The 14,159-nt window shown below is 45.5% G+C and overlaps 1 protein-coding gene across 3 annotated transcripts in view; it reads right to left on the reverse strand.

Annotated features, from left to right (window-relative positions):
- Nucleotides 1-14,159, reverse strand: part of n4bp2 (NEDD4 binding protein 2) — a 116,074-nt gene that overhangs the window by 19,203 nt on the left and 82,712 nt on the right. For all 3 annotated transcript variants that reach the window (XM_038791379.1, XM_038791377.1, XM_038791378.1), the window contains 3 exons: nucleotides 6,120-6,246; nucleotides 4,626-4,814; nucleotides 866-1,034 (listed from right to left, as the gene is read on the reverse strand). In XM_038791379.1, coding sequence (XP_038647307.1) covers nucleotides 866-1,034; nucleotides 4,626-4,814; nucleotides 6,120-6,246 — 485 coding nt within the window. The remainder of the gene's footprint in view (nucleotides 1-865; nucleotides 1,035-4,625; nucleotides 4,815-6,119; nucleotides 6,247-14,159) is intronic.

Genomic DNA, 14,159 nt, shown 5'->3' on the forward strand with positions numbered 1-14,159 from the left:
GTGTCCCTCAGGGATCAGTGTTGGGTCTGTGATTGTTTACAATTTACATAGGTGAATGCTAAAAGTATTATTTTACTTGGTAAAAAATTTATTAATTTAACTGTGTCTGCCATGTTATGTTTTGAATTTTAATATCAAGTACTTTTTAAAGCAGTAGATTTAGGACTGAGTTGAGGAGGAACTTCTTCACCCAAAAAATTTTGAATCTGTGGAATTCTGTGCCGTGATGTAGTTGAGGCTACCTTGGTAAATGTTTTTAAGGCAAAGGTAGATAGATTCTTGAACAATAAAAGGTTACGGTGAGTGGGCGGGTAAGTGGAGCTGCATCCACAAAAGGATCAGCCATGATCTTATTGAATGTCGGAGCAGGGTGGAGGGGCCAGATGGCCTACTCCTGCTCCTAGTTCTTATGTTTTTAAAAATAAATTTAGAGTTCCCAATTCATTTTTTCCAGTGAAGGGGCAATTTAGTGTGGCCAATCCACCTAGCCTGCACATCTTTGGGTTGTGGGGTCGAAACCCATGCAAACACGGGGAGAATGTGAAAACTCCACAGGGGCAGTGACGCAGAGCCGGGACCGAAACTGGGACCTTGGCGCTGTGAGGCAACAGGGCTAACCCACTGCGCCACTGTGCTGTCCTCCTAGTTCTTATGTTACCGAAAAGGCAAGCATATCCTTTTACATTTGTGGTCATATGAGGAGTGGGAAAAGAGAGGAGCCACCCTACCTCTCCTCACTTGATCATAACAGAAGTCTGAAAAGAGCAATGATAAATAGACAGAGACAAGGAGAATAACAGTTTCTTCCTCTTTCAGAAGTTGGTTCTCAATAATTTCTTGACCACATGCATTACCAGTGACCTACCATTAATCTTATCAAGTAGCACATTTTCCAGGTGGTACTGGGCTTCTTCCACATGAAGGCCATGCAGGTCTAAAACATTTTGTGGAAGCAATGATACATTCACTCGTTTCAAAATGTTTGCAGCAGCTCTGTAGTTTGCTTCTTTCATCTTCTCTCCATGAAGGTGACCCTTTAAAAGTACTTGATATTAAAATTCAAAACATAACATGGCAGACACAGTTAAATTAATACATTTTTAACCAAGTAAAATAATACTTTTAGCATCAAAGGATTGATTGGTGCAATTCCAGTAAACGTAACACAGCTTTCAAAGACACAGTCTCACTACTCAACTTTCTGAATACTCTTCAGAATTGTGTAGGCGGCACAAGAGGAACACGATTATGAAATTTATTTATAGTAGAAAGTAACTTGCATTTTCTCATTTAAGTTAAAACACATTGGGCTGAATTTTCATCTTGCGGACAGGAAACAGGAGTCAGGACTGTTTCAATCCCAAATCTGCCCCCCGGAAGACAATCACTGACCTGGGGCTTTGACCAGGGCACCCCTTTAATTGGCATGGACACAGGTTCCCTGTCCAACCAAGAGCGGCAAGTGGACTTGTAAAGCTGGAGGGCAATCAAAGACCTTCCAACTTGTGAAAAGGTAGCTGCTAGAAACCTCCTGGCAGTTAAATTATTCTTCCTCTTTCTTCCTCCCCTGCATCAGGACCCTCAAAGCAGGCTGAAAAATCCCAGTTGGCCTCCTTTAACTGCCCTTATGCAGGCATTTCATGGGTTTAACGGACTGCCCACCCCGCGTCTAAATCTGCCTCTGCCAAAATGGCTGGTTCCAGGAATGGGGTTGGGAAAACAGCATGTCTCTGCCCGTGTTATTTCCAGACCCTATCAGTGTCACTTTTCTCATCTTCGCAGGATCCGAAAATTCTGTCCATTCTGTTCAAAATGCTTGGATCCTTCCCTGATACTTCTTTGGTGAATGCATGGTGTGATGATAAAGTATTTAAGACTTTGAAATGTCCATGTTTCAATCTTTGGTCTGTGCTGAGGTAGCTGATGCCAGCCATGATGGTGGTAGGCATCACAATTCAGCTCACATGGACACCATGAATGGTTTTGAAAACACTAAGCATGAAATTGAAAGCGATCCAAGAAATGTTGTCAATATGATGGTTGATATATCCAATTTGATGGTTAATATATCCAAACTAATCCATCCAACCAATGAAGATAAGCAGTTAAAACCCAAAAGGTACAGTAACTGAACTGGAGAAGAATGCAAATTGGAGGATGTCAGGATCAAGCTTTACAAAGTATCCTGTGTCCAGAGTACCTTGTACTCTTCTGATCACCAGGAAGCAAAGAGATATTCAAGCATTGGAGATGGTGCAGGAAGAACCACAAGGCTGATCCATAGTACAAGAGTATGATTTGTGAAGGAAGGTAGTAGAAACTGACTTCTGAGCCTGAAAAAGGTGCCTGCAGTCATTTCATGGAAGCATACAAAATATAAGAGTATGGAATAGGTAAATGTGGAATATTACAATCAATTTGCAAACATTGGGCAAGGGAATGAAGTTTAAAAATAACAAAAGATCTTTTTGGGAAATGTTAACAGAGCAGTCAAATAGATGTCACACCTGGCTCAGTGCAATTCTTGTTTCCGAGTCAGTAGATTCAAGCTACACTCCTGAGCACATTACCAAGGTTGATGTGTCAGTGCAGTACTTCTGGACTGCTGCACTGACACAGCTGCTTTCTTTAAATCAAGGTCTTGGTTTTCTGAGATGGATATTAAAGATCTCGGGAAATTCTCCAGGTGCACTGGCCAATACGTCCCACAGTCAATTCATCCCTCAACCAATATCATCCCCAAAAAAGCAATCTGGTCATTCATTTGAGTGTTGTTGGTGGGACAGTGTTCTGTGGATTTCTATATATTACCAGATAGTGATTCATAGATAGAATTTCATGGAATTTGCAGTGCAGAAGTAGGCCATTCGGCCCACCGAGTCTGCACCGGCTCTTGGGAAGAGTAGCCTACTTAAGCCCACACCTCCATCATAGCCCAGTAACCCCAGCTAACCTTTTATGGACACTAAGGACAATTTATCATGGCCAATCCACCCAATCTGCACATCTTTGGACTGTGGGAGGAAACCGGAGCACCCGGAAGAAACCCATGCAGACACGGGGAGAACGCGCAGACTCCGCACAGACAGTGACCCAAGCCAGGAATTGAAAATGGGACCCTGGAGCTGTGAATCAACTGTGCTAACCACTATGCTACCGTACTGCCCAATTACAATTCAAATGTATGTTATTGCCTGTTAAGTGTTCTGGGTGACCCTTCTCGGCCTCCTCTGACCTCCTCCAGCCTCATAGATGGCAGTCTGTGGTCAATTAAAATCACTCCACACGTTATCAAGAAATGGCTAAAGGCACTGGATACTGCAAAAGCTATGAGAGCCGTGATATTCTTCCGGCAATAATATTGAATACTTGTGTTCCAGAACTAACTGTGATCATCAGTGAAATGACGGAAGGGGTCATTAACAGTGCTATCAAGTGGCCCTTGCTGAGCAACAACCTGCTCACTGACGCTCAGTTTGAGTTCCACCAGAATCACTCAGCTCCTGACCTCATTACTGCCTTGGTTCAAACATGGACAAATGAGCTGAACTCTAGAGGTGAGGTGAGAGTGACTGCCCTTGACATTAAGGCCACATCTGACAGTGAATGACATCAAAGACCCCAAGCAAAACTGGAACCAATGGGGGAATCAGGGGGAACGCTCTGCTGGTTGGAGTTATATCTGGCACAAAGTAGCATAAAGGAAGATGGCTGCGGTTGTTGGAGGACACAAGTGTCAGGCAATGAGCATCCTCAACAAGAGAAAACCTAACCATCGCTTCCTGATACTCAATGGTATTACCATCGTTGAATCCCCACTATCAACATCCAGGGGGTTACCATTGACCAGTAAATTGAACTAGCCATACAAGTACTGCGGCTACAAGAGCAGGTCAGAGGCTAGGAATCCTGCAGTGGGTAACTCACCTCCTGACTTCCCAAATCCTGTCCACTATCTATCGACAGGGCACAAGTTAGAAGTCTCCACCATCACAACCAGAGCCTCCACCATCAGACCACCATATAACAAATAACCCCCATATTAATTACTGACAACACAATGGTATCTGGTGCATTAATTTCAGAGCTTAAAGTGGCTCAGCTAGTGACGCAGTTTCAAATCACACACAGTGCAATAAGGCGAGAGTACCGATTTAACAGATGGCATAACCACAGTGAACATGTATCATTTTTTTTGCTTGCAGCCGCATAATTTGACAATACAGCATAAACAAGAAAAATCTGGAGAATTATCAGAACAAAATAATCCAACAGCTGTATTTTGTCTTGTTATCACTGTGCAACTCTAGTAAGATAAATCTTTTGTGGTTTTCTATTTTCCCTCCAAGAATATCTGCTGTTTGAGTTTTCCACTCAAGCAGAACCTCTAAACAGGCAGCATTTGTGTGCTGAAACCGTCCAATTCATTTGCACAGATGTTGGTGTTACTGTTTGGTTAACTTGCAGGTGGCCAAACAAAGTACAAAAAACAATATAGCACAGGAACAGGCTCTTCGGCCCTCCAAGCCTGTGCCGGTCATGATATTACCCTTGGCCAAAACCCGGAAGAAGTCAATATCAGCTAATTACTCAGCATCATTATTATGGCTTTTTAGTATGCTCACCTGCTGTGCATAAAAAACAGCCACTGGTTTCATGTCCCTTCGATGAGCTTCTGCTGCCTTACTGAAGCACTCCTGCTGCTTGCGACGATGCAAAACTGCTTCAGCTCTAAAGTCTTCGTAATCTGGGAACTCTGCATCCTGAAACGTACGCTCATCATCTAATTCCTTAAAGTCTTTGTACATCACAACCTAAAACAAAAACAAATGACAAAGATAATTGATAAATCCGACAGCAGCATCAATTCCCACAACTTGAAAACAATGTTTCCATACATTCTTAGCAAAATTTGCAGACATACGCTACAAGATGCTGAATACTCCTGAGATCCGAGGTGGTGAGTAGCTATTTCCATTTTCGGGTATGCAGCTCAAGGGCACCGGGAGGGGGGGGGACTTAAAGGGGGTTGGGCCTGGTCGGGGGCTGAAGCATTGCAGGTCGGGGATCGGGTGGTTGAGGGGCTTGTTGTCTGTGAAGCTTTCAAGCCACCGTTAAATATTGTGGATACCCATAACAGGGGCAACTGCAGCTGCTGCCTGTCCATTCTACCAACCACTTCCAGGACAGAGCTTTGTTCTTGGTTATATGCTGAAGGTCACTTCCAATAGACTTTCACAGTTGCTCCGACCACCAGTCTCTACATGCCAGGAGAGAACACAAGCCACAAGCATCTGCACAAGCCACAAGCATCTGCTTTAATGAACATGACTAGTAAAAAGGAACACCACCAGCTATGCCCTATATGGCTCACATTTCAGATATCTGAGACAGGATTCTCTCAAATCCCCGCGATGGCCCAACGCCGGAGTAAAAAGTGGCGCAAACCACTCCGTCATCGGGCCGACCAGAAGTTGCGGAATCTTCTGGGGGCTAGGCCGGCAGCTGAGGGGTTGGTGCTGCGCCAACTGCCGCCGAAGGGCAGGCGCAAGTTAGCACATGCGCAGAACCGCCACCGTGGTCCCGCACATGCGCAGACCGGCCAGCGCATTCTAGCGCATGCGTAGGGGGGTATCTTCTCCGCGCCGGCCATGGCGGAGCCCTACAGAGGCCGTCGCGGAAGGAAGGAGTGCCCCCATGGCACAGGCCTGCCCACAGATTGGTGGGCCCCGATCGCGGGCCAGGCCACTGTGCCCCCCCACCACCAGGGTCGGATCCCCCGGCGCCCACCCAGGACCACACCAGCCGGCCTACTAGACGGGTCCCGCCGTGTGGGACCATGTCCAATTCACGCTGGCAGAACTGGCCAGTAACCGATCGGGGCCCGGAGAATTGCCAGGGGGGCCGCTGCCAACAGCCCCCGACCATTGCGGCGTAATCCCCGTCCCCACCCGAAAACCAGCGCCAGAGAATATGGCAGCCGGCATCGGGGCGGGATTCACGCCGCCCCCCTGGGGATTCTCCGACCTGGCGTGGGGGATTGGAGAATCCCGCCCCAGGTGTCTACTGTATTCAATGCTCTCAATAGCGATTTCACGAAGTTTCAATACAGGGTTTACCTTTTTATTTCTGCCCACAGTTGGTTCATTTTGCTGAACACTTTCATGAATTTTAATGGATTTTGTTGCCTCTAGATCACAATCAAATACAGACTTCAAAAACTGTTCCGTCTGCTCAAAGGAATAGCTAAAGTAAAAAAAAACAAAAGTTAAAGAAAACCAACTGTATGAGAACTCCAGAAACAGGAATTTGCATTTATTCAGCACCTTTAAAGATTTTCACAGGTGTCAACAAAAATATAAATGGATGCAAGGTCCAGGACAAATACGACGGGTAGGCAAGATATGGTGTTGGATGCCATCCAGGCAATATAGATTTTGGAAGAGATGAAGTTTAGAGGGTTGAGGGGATGAGCCAATCAGAAGAGTATTCAAATAATTGACTAAGATAATAAAAGGCAGCAGCAGATCGGCTGACATGGGTGTAGGCAGATGTTAAAAGTGGTGTAATTAGGCAGTCTTTATGATGGAGAGGATAGGAGATCTGAAGTTCAACTCAGGACCAAATAAAATGCCAAATGTCTTTCAACTATTAATATGGAGGAAATTGTGGTTCATTCAAGATTGGATATGTTGAACAAGCTGTCCAAAACACAGTGGCAAATGGAGTACAGTATTAAAGATGGATGTCATCACTCTGTGGTTAGAAACAGACCTCCCTGTAGATTATGTAAGCAAAAAGCAGCATGCAAATGAAGAAGTGGAGATTGTTGGGGTCTACCAAGGTATTGGTGAAGAGTGTGAAAGAAAAGCCATTTTTGGAGCTGCTCTAGGTATGACCAGGTATGTAAACATGGAACCAAGCAAGCTGGACAATGACTGGGAGGATGGCATAATACTGGTGAACCTTTGCTGCACACCCTCTATGGAAATAATATCATTGAAAAGGTATGGGGAGCAAAACTGCAAAAAGTGCTCCAGGTGCAGTCTAACCAAGGTTCTACACAATTGAAGCAAGACTTCAGTACCCCAATCCTCTTGTAATAAAGGCTTCTTAAATTCTTTCTGCATCTGCATGTTAGCTTTCAGTGAACTATTAACAAGAACACCGAGGTCCCTTTGTACATCCATACTTTTAATCTCTCACCATTTAAGAAATACTCTGCAAACTGTTCTTATTACCAAAGTGGATAACCTCACATTTTTCCACATTATTTTCCATCTGCCATGTTCTTGCCCATTGTCTGTCCAAATGTTCTTCAAGCTGCTTTGCATCTTCCTCACCACAGTTAACTTTGTGTCATCCATCAACTTGGAAATATTACATTTGGTCCCTACATGAAACTCATTGATCATTATATATTGCTAACAGGTGGGGCCCCAAGTCCTGATCCTTGTGGTATTCCACAAGTCACAGCCTGTTTATTTCTACTCATGTTTTCTGCCTGCTCACCAATCATTAATACATGCCTATATATTACCTCCTATCGCACATGGTTTAATTTGGTCTAGAAACCTCTTGTGGGGGACTTTTATCAAAAGCCTTCCGAAAATCCAAGTACACTTCTGTTAGTAACATCCTCAGAAAACTCCCAACATGTTTGTTAAACATGATTTCTCATTCACAAATCAATGTCAACAATGCCTAGTCAGATTATCATCATCAAAGTGCCCATTTACCAAATCCTTAACAAAAGGTTCCAGAGTTTTATGTTGGGCTAACAAGTCTGTAGCTCCCCATTTTCCCTCCTCCTCCCTTCTTAAATAGCAGGGTGACATTTCATACTTCCAATCTGCAGGAACCATTTCAAAATTTCTAGGGCACGATTCTCTTGCCATGTTGCGCTCAAGCGAGTGCACAAAGCAGCAGGAGAATCCTGGGAGAAGCCTCCAGCAGACCTCCCAACAGCCTCCGTGCCTCGCGGGATTCCCCCAGGTCCTGCGCAACGTCGGAGTTGGAACTCCGCCTAAAAGCGCCGGGACCAAATTTTCCACCCACCCTCAGGCAAGCTACAGCTGGGTGCCATTCAGCACTGGTCCACACAGCGTGGACCAGGGGGAACGGTACCCGTAGGGGACTCCTGGGCCATCGGAGACCCCTGGGTGGTCAAGGTAACTGCAGGGTGGCTCCCTGACCCTTCCCACGGAACATGAGCACCTTGGCACTGCTACTCTGGCACTGCCAAGGTGCCCAGGTGGTATGGCCAAGCCAGCAGGAGCACTGCCTGGGTGCCCAGGTGGCTTTGCCAAAGATCAGGGCCCAAGGGGTCATGCCCAGGAAATGAGGGGGGGGGGAAAGAGGAACAAGTGCAGGGCAGATAAGGGCCTCCGGGAGGTTAGAGGGTGAGACGGATGGAGGTCCTGGAAGAGAGGGGTGCTGTAAGGGGACTTGGGAGGGTCTGAAGAGGGGGGGTCCCAGGGATCCCATAGCAGGGTGTCTTCACTTGGTGGGTGTGCGGTAGTGCCCATGTGTGTGGGGGGTGACATTGCCCAAAGGTGGCGGGGGGGGGGGGGGGGGAGAGACCCACAAGTTTACTTAGAGCAGGGGTGGGCAAACTACGGCCCGTGGGCCGCATGCGGCCCGCCAAAGGTCTTTATGCGGCCCACCAAGATCAAGTCATTAAAAAAAAAAAAAAAAAAAAAAAATTTTTTTTTAAACATTTTTTTTTTAAAAAATTTTTTACATTTATTTTTTTATTTTAAGGTTAATGGGGGGGACTGTTGGGTCACTGGTATAGGGTGGATACGTTGACTTGAGTAGGGTGATCATTGCTCGGCACAACATGTGTTTCATGTGAAGTTTCTACTTTAAAATATTAATTAATAAAAATTAATTGCTTCTTTTTCTTTAAACTGAGTTACTTTGTTTTTCAAATAAATGTGTTTCATGTAAAGTTTCTACTTTAAAATATTAATTAATAGAAATTAATTGCTTTTTTTTCTTTAAAAACCTTTTATTTTGGCTATTTTAAATATTAATTATTTTACTTAATATACTATGCGGCCCTTTAAAATTGTGAATTTCTGAATGTGGCCCTTGCACGGAAAAGTTTTCCCACCCCTGACTTAGAGATTGGGGCACCCTTTCAAAATGGCGGCCCAAATCAAAGTTCAACTCCCTAGTGATAAAAAAAATTCTAAGCGTGGGTTAAACCAGTTAGAAACGCCCCATAGCCCAAAAAAGTGACTAAGTGTCATTGAATAGCGCTGGGGAACTCGCCAGGGAAACTCCCTGAAAAACGCACCACAAATTAAATTAGAAATTTTTCCAGAGAATCGCACCCATAGACTTTCAGAAAATGATCACCAATGCATCCATTAACTCTTTTGCTATCTCACTACTACTGGAATGTCGAATATCGGGTCCTGGAGACTTATCAGCTTTCAGTACCATTATTTACCCTAATACAGCCTTCTTACAAATTTCATTCAATTCCTTATTCTTCTTAGACCCTTGGATCTCTAATTCAGGGAGATTCCTTATATCCTCCTCAGTGAAAACAGACATAAAGGGCTGGATTCTCCAATTTTGAAGCTATGTCCAATGGAAGTGTCTAGTCTTACGATGAACAAGTTGGTACCACCCCCGCACCCATGCTCCGCCCGGACGGGGGCTAGCAGCCGCGCCACGTAAAACCACCGGTGTTCCCGACAGAAACGGCTGGGGATTTTCTGGGTCAATGGCCACCCATGCGCACGCCGATGCCCGTACCCCTGTAACCCTCCTCACCACCCCGGACCACTCCCCGCCAGTCCCCCCTTCCCCCTCTGATGTCCCCCCAGCCAGTGGAATGGCTCCCCCTCCCCAACTGTGGTACTGCTAAAGAAAACCTTCCGAGCACACTCCTCCACAGCATCAGTACTCATTAGGTTTACAGTCTATTTGCAGATTGAAGTCACTCATGATTACTGTATTATCCATGTTACATGCTTCCTTAATCTCCAGATCAATACCATGCCTCACATTACCTCTACTGTTTGGCACCTTATCAATAATAACTGCAATGTTTGCTGCTCCATGCTGTTTCTTAGCTCCACCCAAACAGATTCCACATTTTCTTCTTTGAAAGGGAAATCAGCCCTTACTAATGTACTAATCCCATCCATTATTAGCAGCGCAACACCACCTCCTTTTCCTTTTCTTCCTACATGATAAGTAATCTTGAATATTCAGTTCCCAGTCTTAGTCACCCTGTAGCAATGTTTCCGTAATGGCAATTAGATCATACCCATTTACATCCATTTGTGCCTTTAAATCATCAGCCTTGTTGCGAATGCTGCATGTATTCAGGTCGAATGCCCTTAACTTTGTCTTTTTGACAATCTTTTGTATTCTAAGTCTAGTTGAGGATATTTAATTCGCTATTTTTCTACTTCCCGTTACCAGCTCTACTTCCTTCCAATTTGAGCTACATTTCAGGTTCCCATCTCCCTGACAAGTTAGTTTAAACCCCCCCCCAACAGAACTAGCAAATCTCTCTGCGTGGATATTAGTCCCAATCCTGTTAAGGTGCACCAATCCATCTTGTACTAGTCCCACCTGTCCCAAAATCAGTTCCAATGCCTCAGGAAACGGATGTCCTCCTTTCTAAACCAATTCTCCAACCACGTCTTCAATCATTCAATCTTCCGATTCCTCTGCTCATGAGCACATGACACTGCAAGTGATCCTGAGATTGCTGCTTTTTAAATTTCCGTCTTGACTCCCTAAAATCTGCTTTCAGGTCCTCATTCCTCTTCCTACTTCTGTCACATTGGTACCAATGTGGACCACGATTTCTAGCTGTTTACCCTCCCCCAAAAGAATGCCTTGCATCTTCTCTGTGACATCCTTCACCCTGGGACCAGGGAAGCTACACATCAACCTGGAGGCACATTTACTGCTGCAGCAACGCCTGTCTGATCCCCTGATTATAAAGCCCCCCATTACTTTTGCTCTTCCACTTTGCTTCCTCTCCTGGACAGCTGAGTCACTCACTGTGCCATTGACTTGGCTCTGGCTGCACTCCCCTAAGGAATCATCACCCTCACCAATATCAAAAAGGTGGAAAACCAATTACTAAACAAGACAGGTTCAGGAGGCTCAAATAGTGAGTTATGGGGAACAGGATATGGTCTTTGGAGAATGGAAGATTAAAGAGGGTAGTCGTTTCCAAAAATGGAAAATTCAAGGATGGGTTTTTCTTCGGAATAGAGTGCTGACAGCAGTTTTGAGAGCAATGGAAACAGTATCTGAGGAGAAGATAACATTTACATTGACAAGTCACATTGAAACTGGGCAGTGAATGCATCTGGCCAACAATGATTCCGGAGTTGTGAGGATTAGCTTATGAGGAGAGACGCAGTAGCTTGGGACTATACTCATTGATATTTAGAAGAATGAGGGTGTATCTTATAGAAACATATAAAATTGTGAAGGAAATAGATAGGATAGAAGCAGGGAAATTGTTTCCCCTGGTGGGTGAAACTAGAACTAGAGGGCATAGTCCCAAAATAAGGGGGAGCAGATTTAAGACAGAGTTGAGGAGGAACTTCTTCACCCAAAGCGTCGTGAATCTGTGGAATTCCCGCCAGTGGTGCAGTTGAGGCTACGTCGTTAAATCTTTTTAAGGCAAAGGCAGATAGATTTTTGAATGGTAAGGGAATATAAGGTTACAGTGAGCGCACGGATAAGTGGAGCCGAGTCCACAAAAAGATCAGCCATGGTCTTATTGAATAGCGGAGCAGGCGTGAGAAGCAGTGGCCTACTCCTGTTCTTAGTTCTTTTGTAATTAAATGGCAACGGCATCTTGAGAATTATCGGTGGGTTCTAAGGGAACCAACCAAAAACAAGAAAAATGAACAGGTTTTGTTTGTTGGGCAAAGGGATGGGTACCAGGATAGGGGGAGCGGCAGAGGACGAATAAATAGATAGTGAAAATGAGGGAGCCGTATATACACAAGTGAAAGTCTGTTAATTATAGATTCAGACCTTTATAACTAAGTTGAAAGATAAACGTAACAATTCACAAGGAATTTGCTGACATTGCAAACTTCTTAAAACTCTTTGAACTCGTGTGCTCTAATTTATTGTGGATCATTAGATATGGTACTAAATATTTATATTAGGTTTGGGATTTCATTCCCATTCAAATAGTTACCTACCCAACAATGAACTTCAAATCTTTGGGTAGCCTGTGTTTTGGACTGGACAAGGAAAGAGAATTTGAAACCAAAGAAAGTGTAAACTAAAGATTGCTGAATAAAACATTCAAGTTTTGAATATTCAAGATTATAAACTGCAGGGCTGGTATTCTCTGCTGTCCGCCACCAGTAACGGAGTTCTGGAAGCAGCAGAAAATCTTGCTTCAGACAAAACAAAGGGGGCTGGATTCTCCCTTCCTGCGGCAAAGTGTTGAAATCGGAGCAAAATTCGTGGACTTTCACGATAGCAAAACTGCCGTTGAACCTGGATCAACTCAACGACTGTGGAGGGGCTAGCACCCGCACCACATGGAACACAATAGATTCCAACAAAAAGCGGTTTGGCATTCGCCGGGTCCATTATTGACACTCAGGAGGTTGACAAGCTACAGCCGGGTACACACATTACAATCCCCACACACCTGGCAGCATGGTAGCGCAGTGATTAGCACTGCTGCCTCACGGCACCGAGGACCCGGGTTCAATTCCGGCCTCGAGTCACTGTCTGTGTGGAGTTTGCACGTTCTCCCTGTGTCTGAGTGGGTCTCACTCCCACAACCCAAAAAGATGTGCACGGTCGGTGAATTGGCCACGCTAAATTGCCCCTTAGTTGGAAAAAAAAAAAGAATTGGGTACTCGAAAATAAATTTTTAAAAAACTAACCCCACACACACTCATCCCAGCCAGCAAAATGGCACTGGTTGCGCTGGAACGCGCCTATCCCACTGATGGGTCAGCTGGGGTCAGAGGGCCCCCATGGCCCTAAGTTCATGGTGGGCTGTTGGTGGCATGCACAGTGACATGGCTGCCTTGCCAGTTGCGGCAAGATGTTCCATGTCTGTCCACACAGGCCTCCTCGGGGCCACCCCCTCGCTATGAGCACCGGCACCCCCCCTTCCTAGCAAGTGGCACAGCTGTGAGAAAACTATGGCAATGTTGAACACCTTCCATAACCCCTCTCTCTCCCTCAGCAGCCATGGCGCCAGTTTCATAATTTTTAAAAGCAAACGTGAACCGCGCCATCGGGAACATAGCCCATCAGAGACGGAGCATCTCGCTGGCCCGAAAAATACCGGGTCGGGCCCGATAATGACATGCAAACGGTGTTTACTGCACGTGCATTCCAAACCACACTGGTGGTGCTGTCGAGATGACGAAGAATAACGATTTGTCGTCAAATCGGCGTCCGCCGCAATTTCGGCATCAGAACCTATTGTCCACCAAGTCACATTTCGCGATTTTGGCGTTAGCCAATGGAGAATCCCGCCCGGGATTGATGAGTTAAGTGCTTTCACTTCCTCTTTTTCTCGACAGAAAGCACTTAACTGCATTTTCTGTGGTCAGGAGCTGTCAATCATAGCTATATGTTTTTTAAACATTGTTCACAGCAGGATACTTGAGATGCATTTAAGCGTGAAGGGAACTTAAAATAAACAATCCAGACACCTGGCTGTCTGGAAGCTATTACAGAGAACAAACTGCAGCCCACTATACGCCATTTTGTGTTAAAAGTGAATAGAAGCCTCACGGATCAAAGGATCTGAAGGGGTTTTGTTTTGTGATGTGGTTTTGGCTTCCACTGAACTAATAGCTGCTGCTTTCTATACCTCTTTCTAAGGCAGTCACCCTTTAGCTTCCAGGCAAGGGTGACTGATTGGGGGGAGGAGGGGGGGGGGGGGGGGGGGGAGGAGAGGGGGGGGGGAGGAGAGGGGGGGGGGAGGGGGGGGCGTCTCTGGTATGGGAAGTGGGGGGGAAGAGAGGGGGAGTGGTCTCTGGTGGGGGATGGGGTCACTCTCATGCCAACGTGCCGTGGGGGTTAACCCAGCAATGCCCATGTGGACCCGATAACGGGATTCGGAATGGAATCCCTTGAGCTCCCAGCCATGCATAAATTTGCATTGTAAGGGAGAGGGAATC

The sequence above is a fragment of the Scyliorhinus canicula genome, chromosome 3 (genome assembly GCF_902713615.1).
Source record: "Scyliorhinus canicula chromosome 3, sScyCan1.1, whole genome shotgun sequence".
NCBI lineage: Eukaryota > Metazoa > Chordata > Chondrichthyes > Carcharhiniformes > Scyliorhinidae > Scyliorhinus > Scyliorhinus canicula.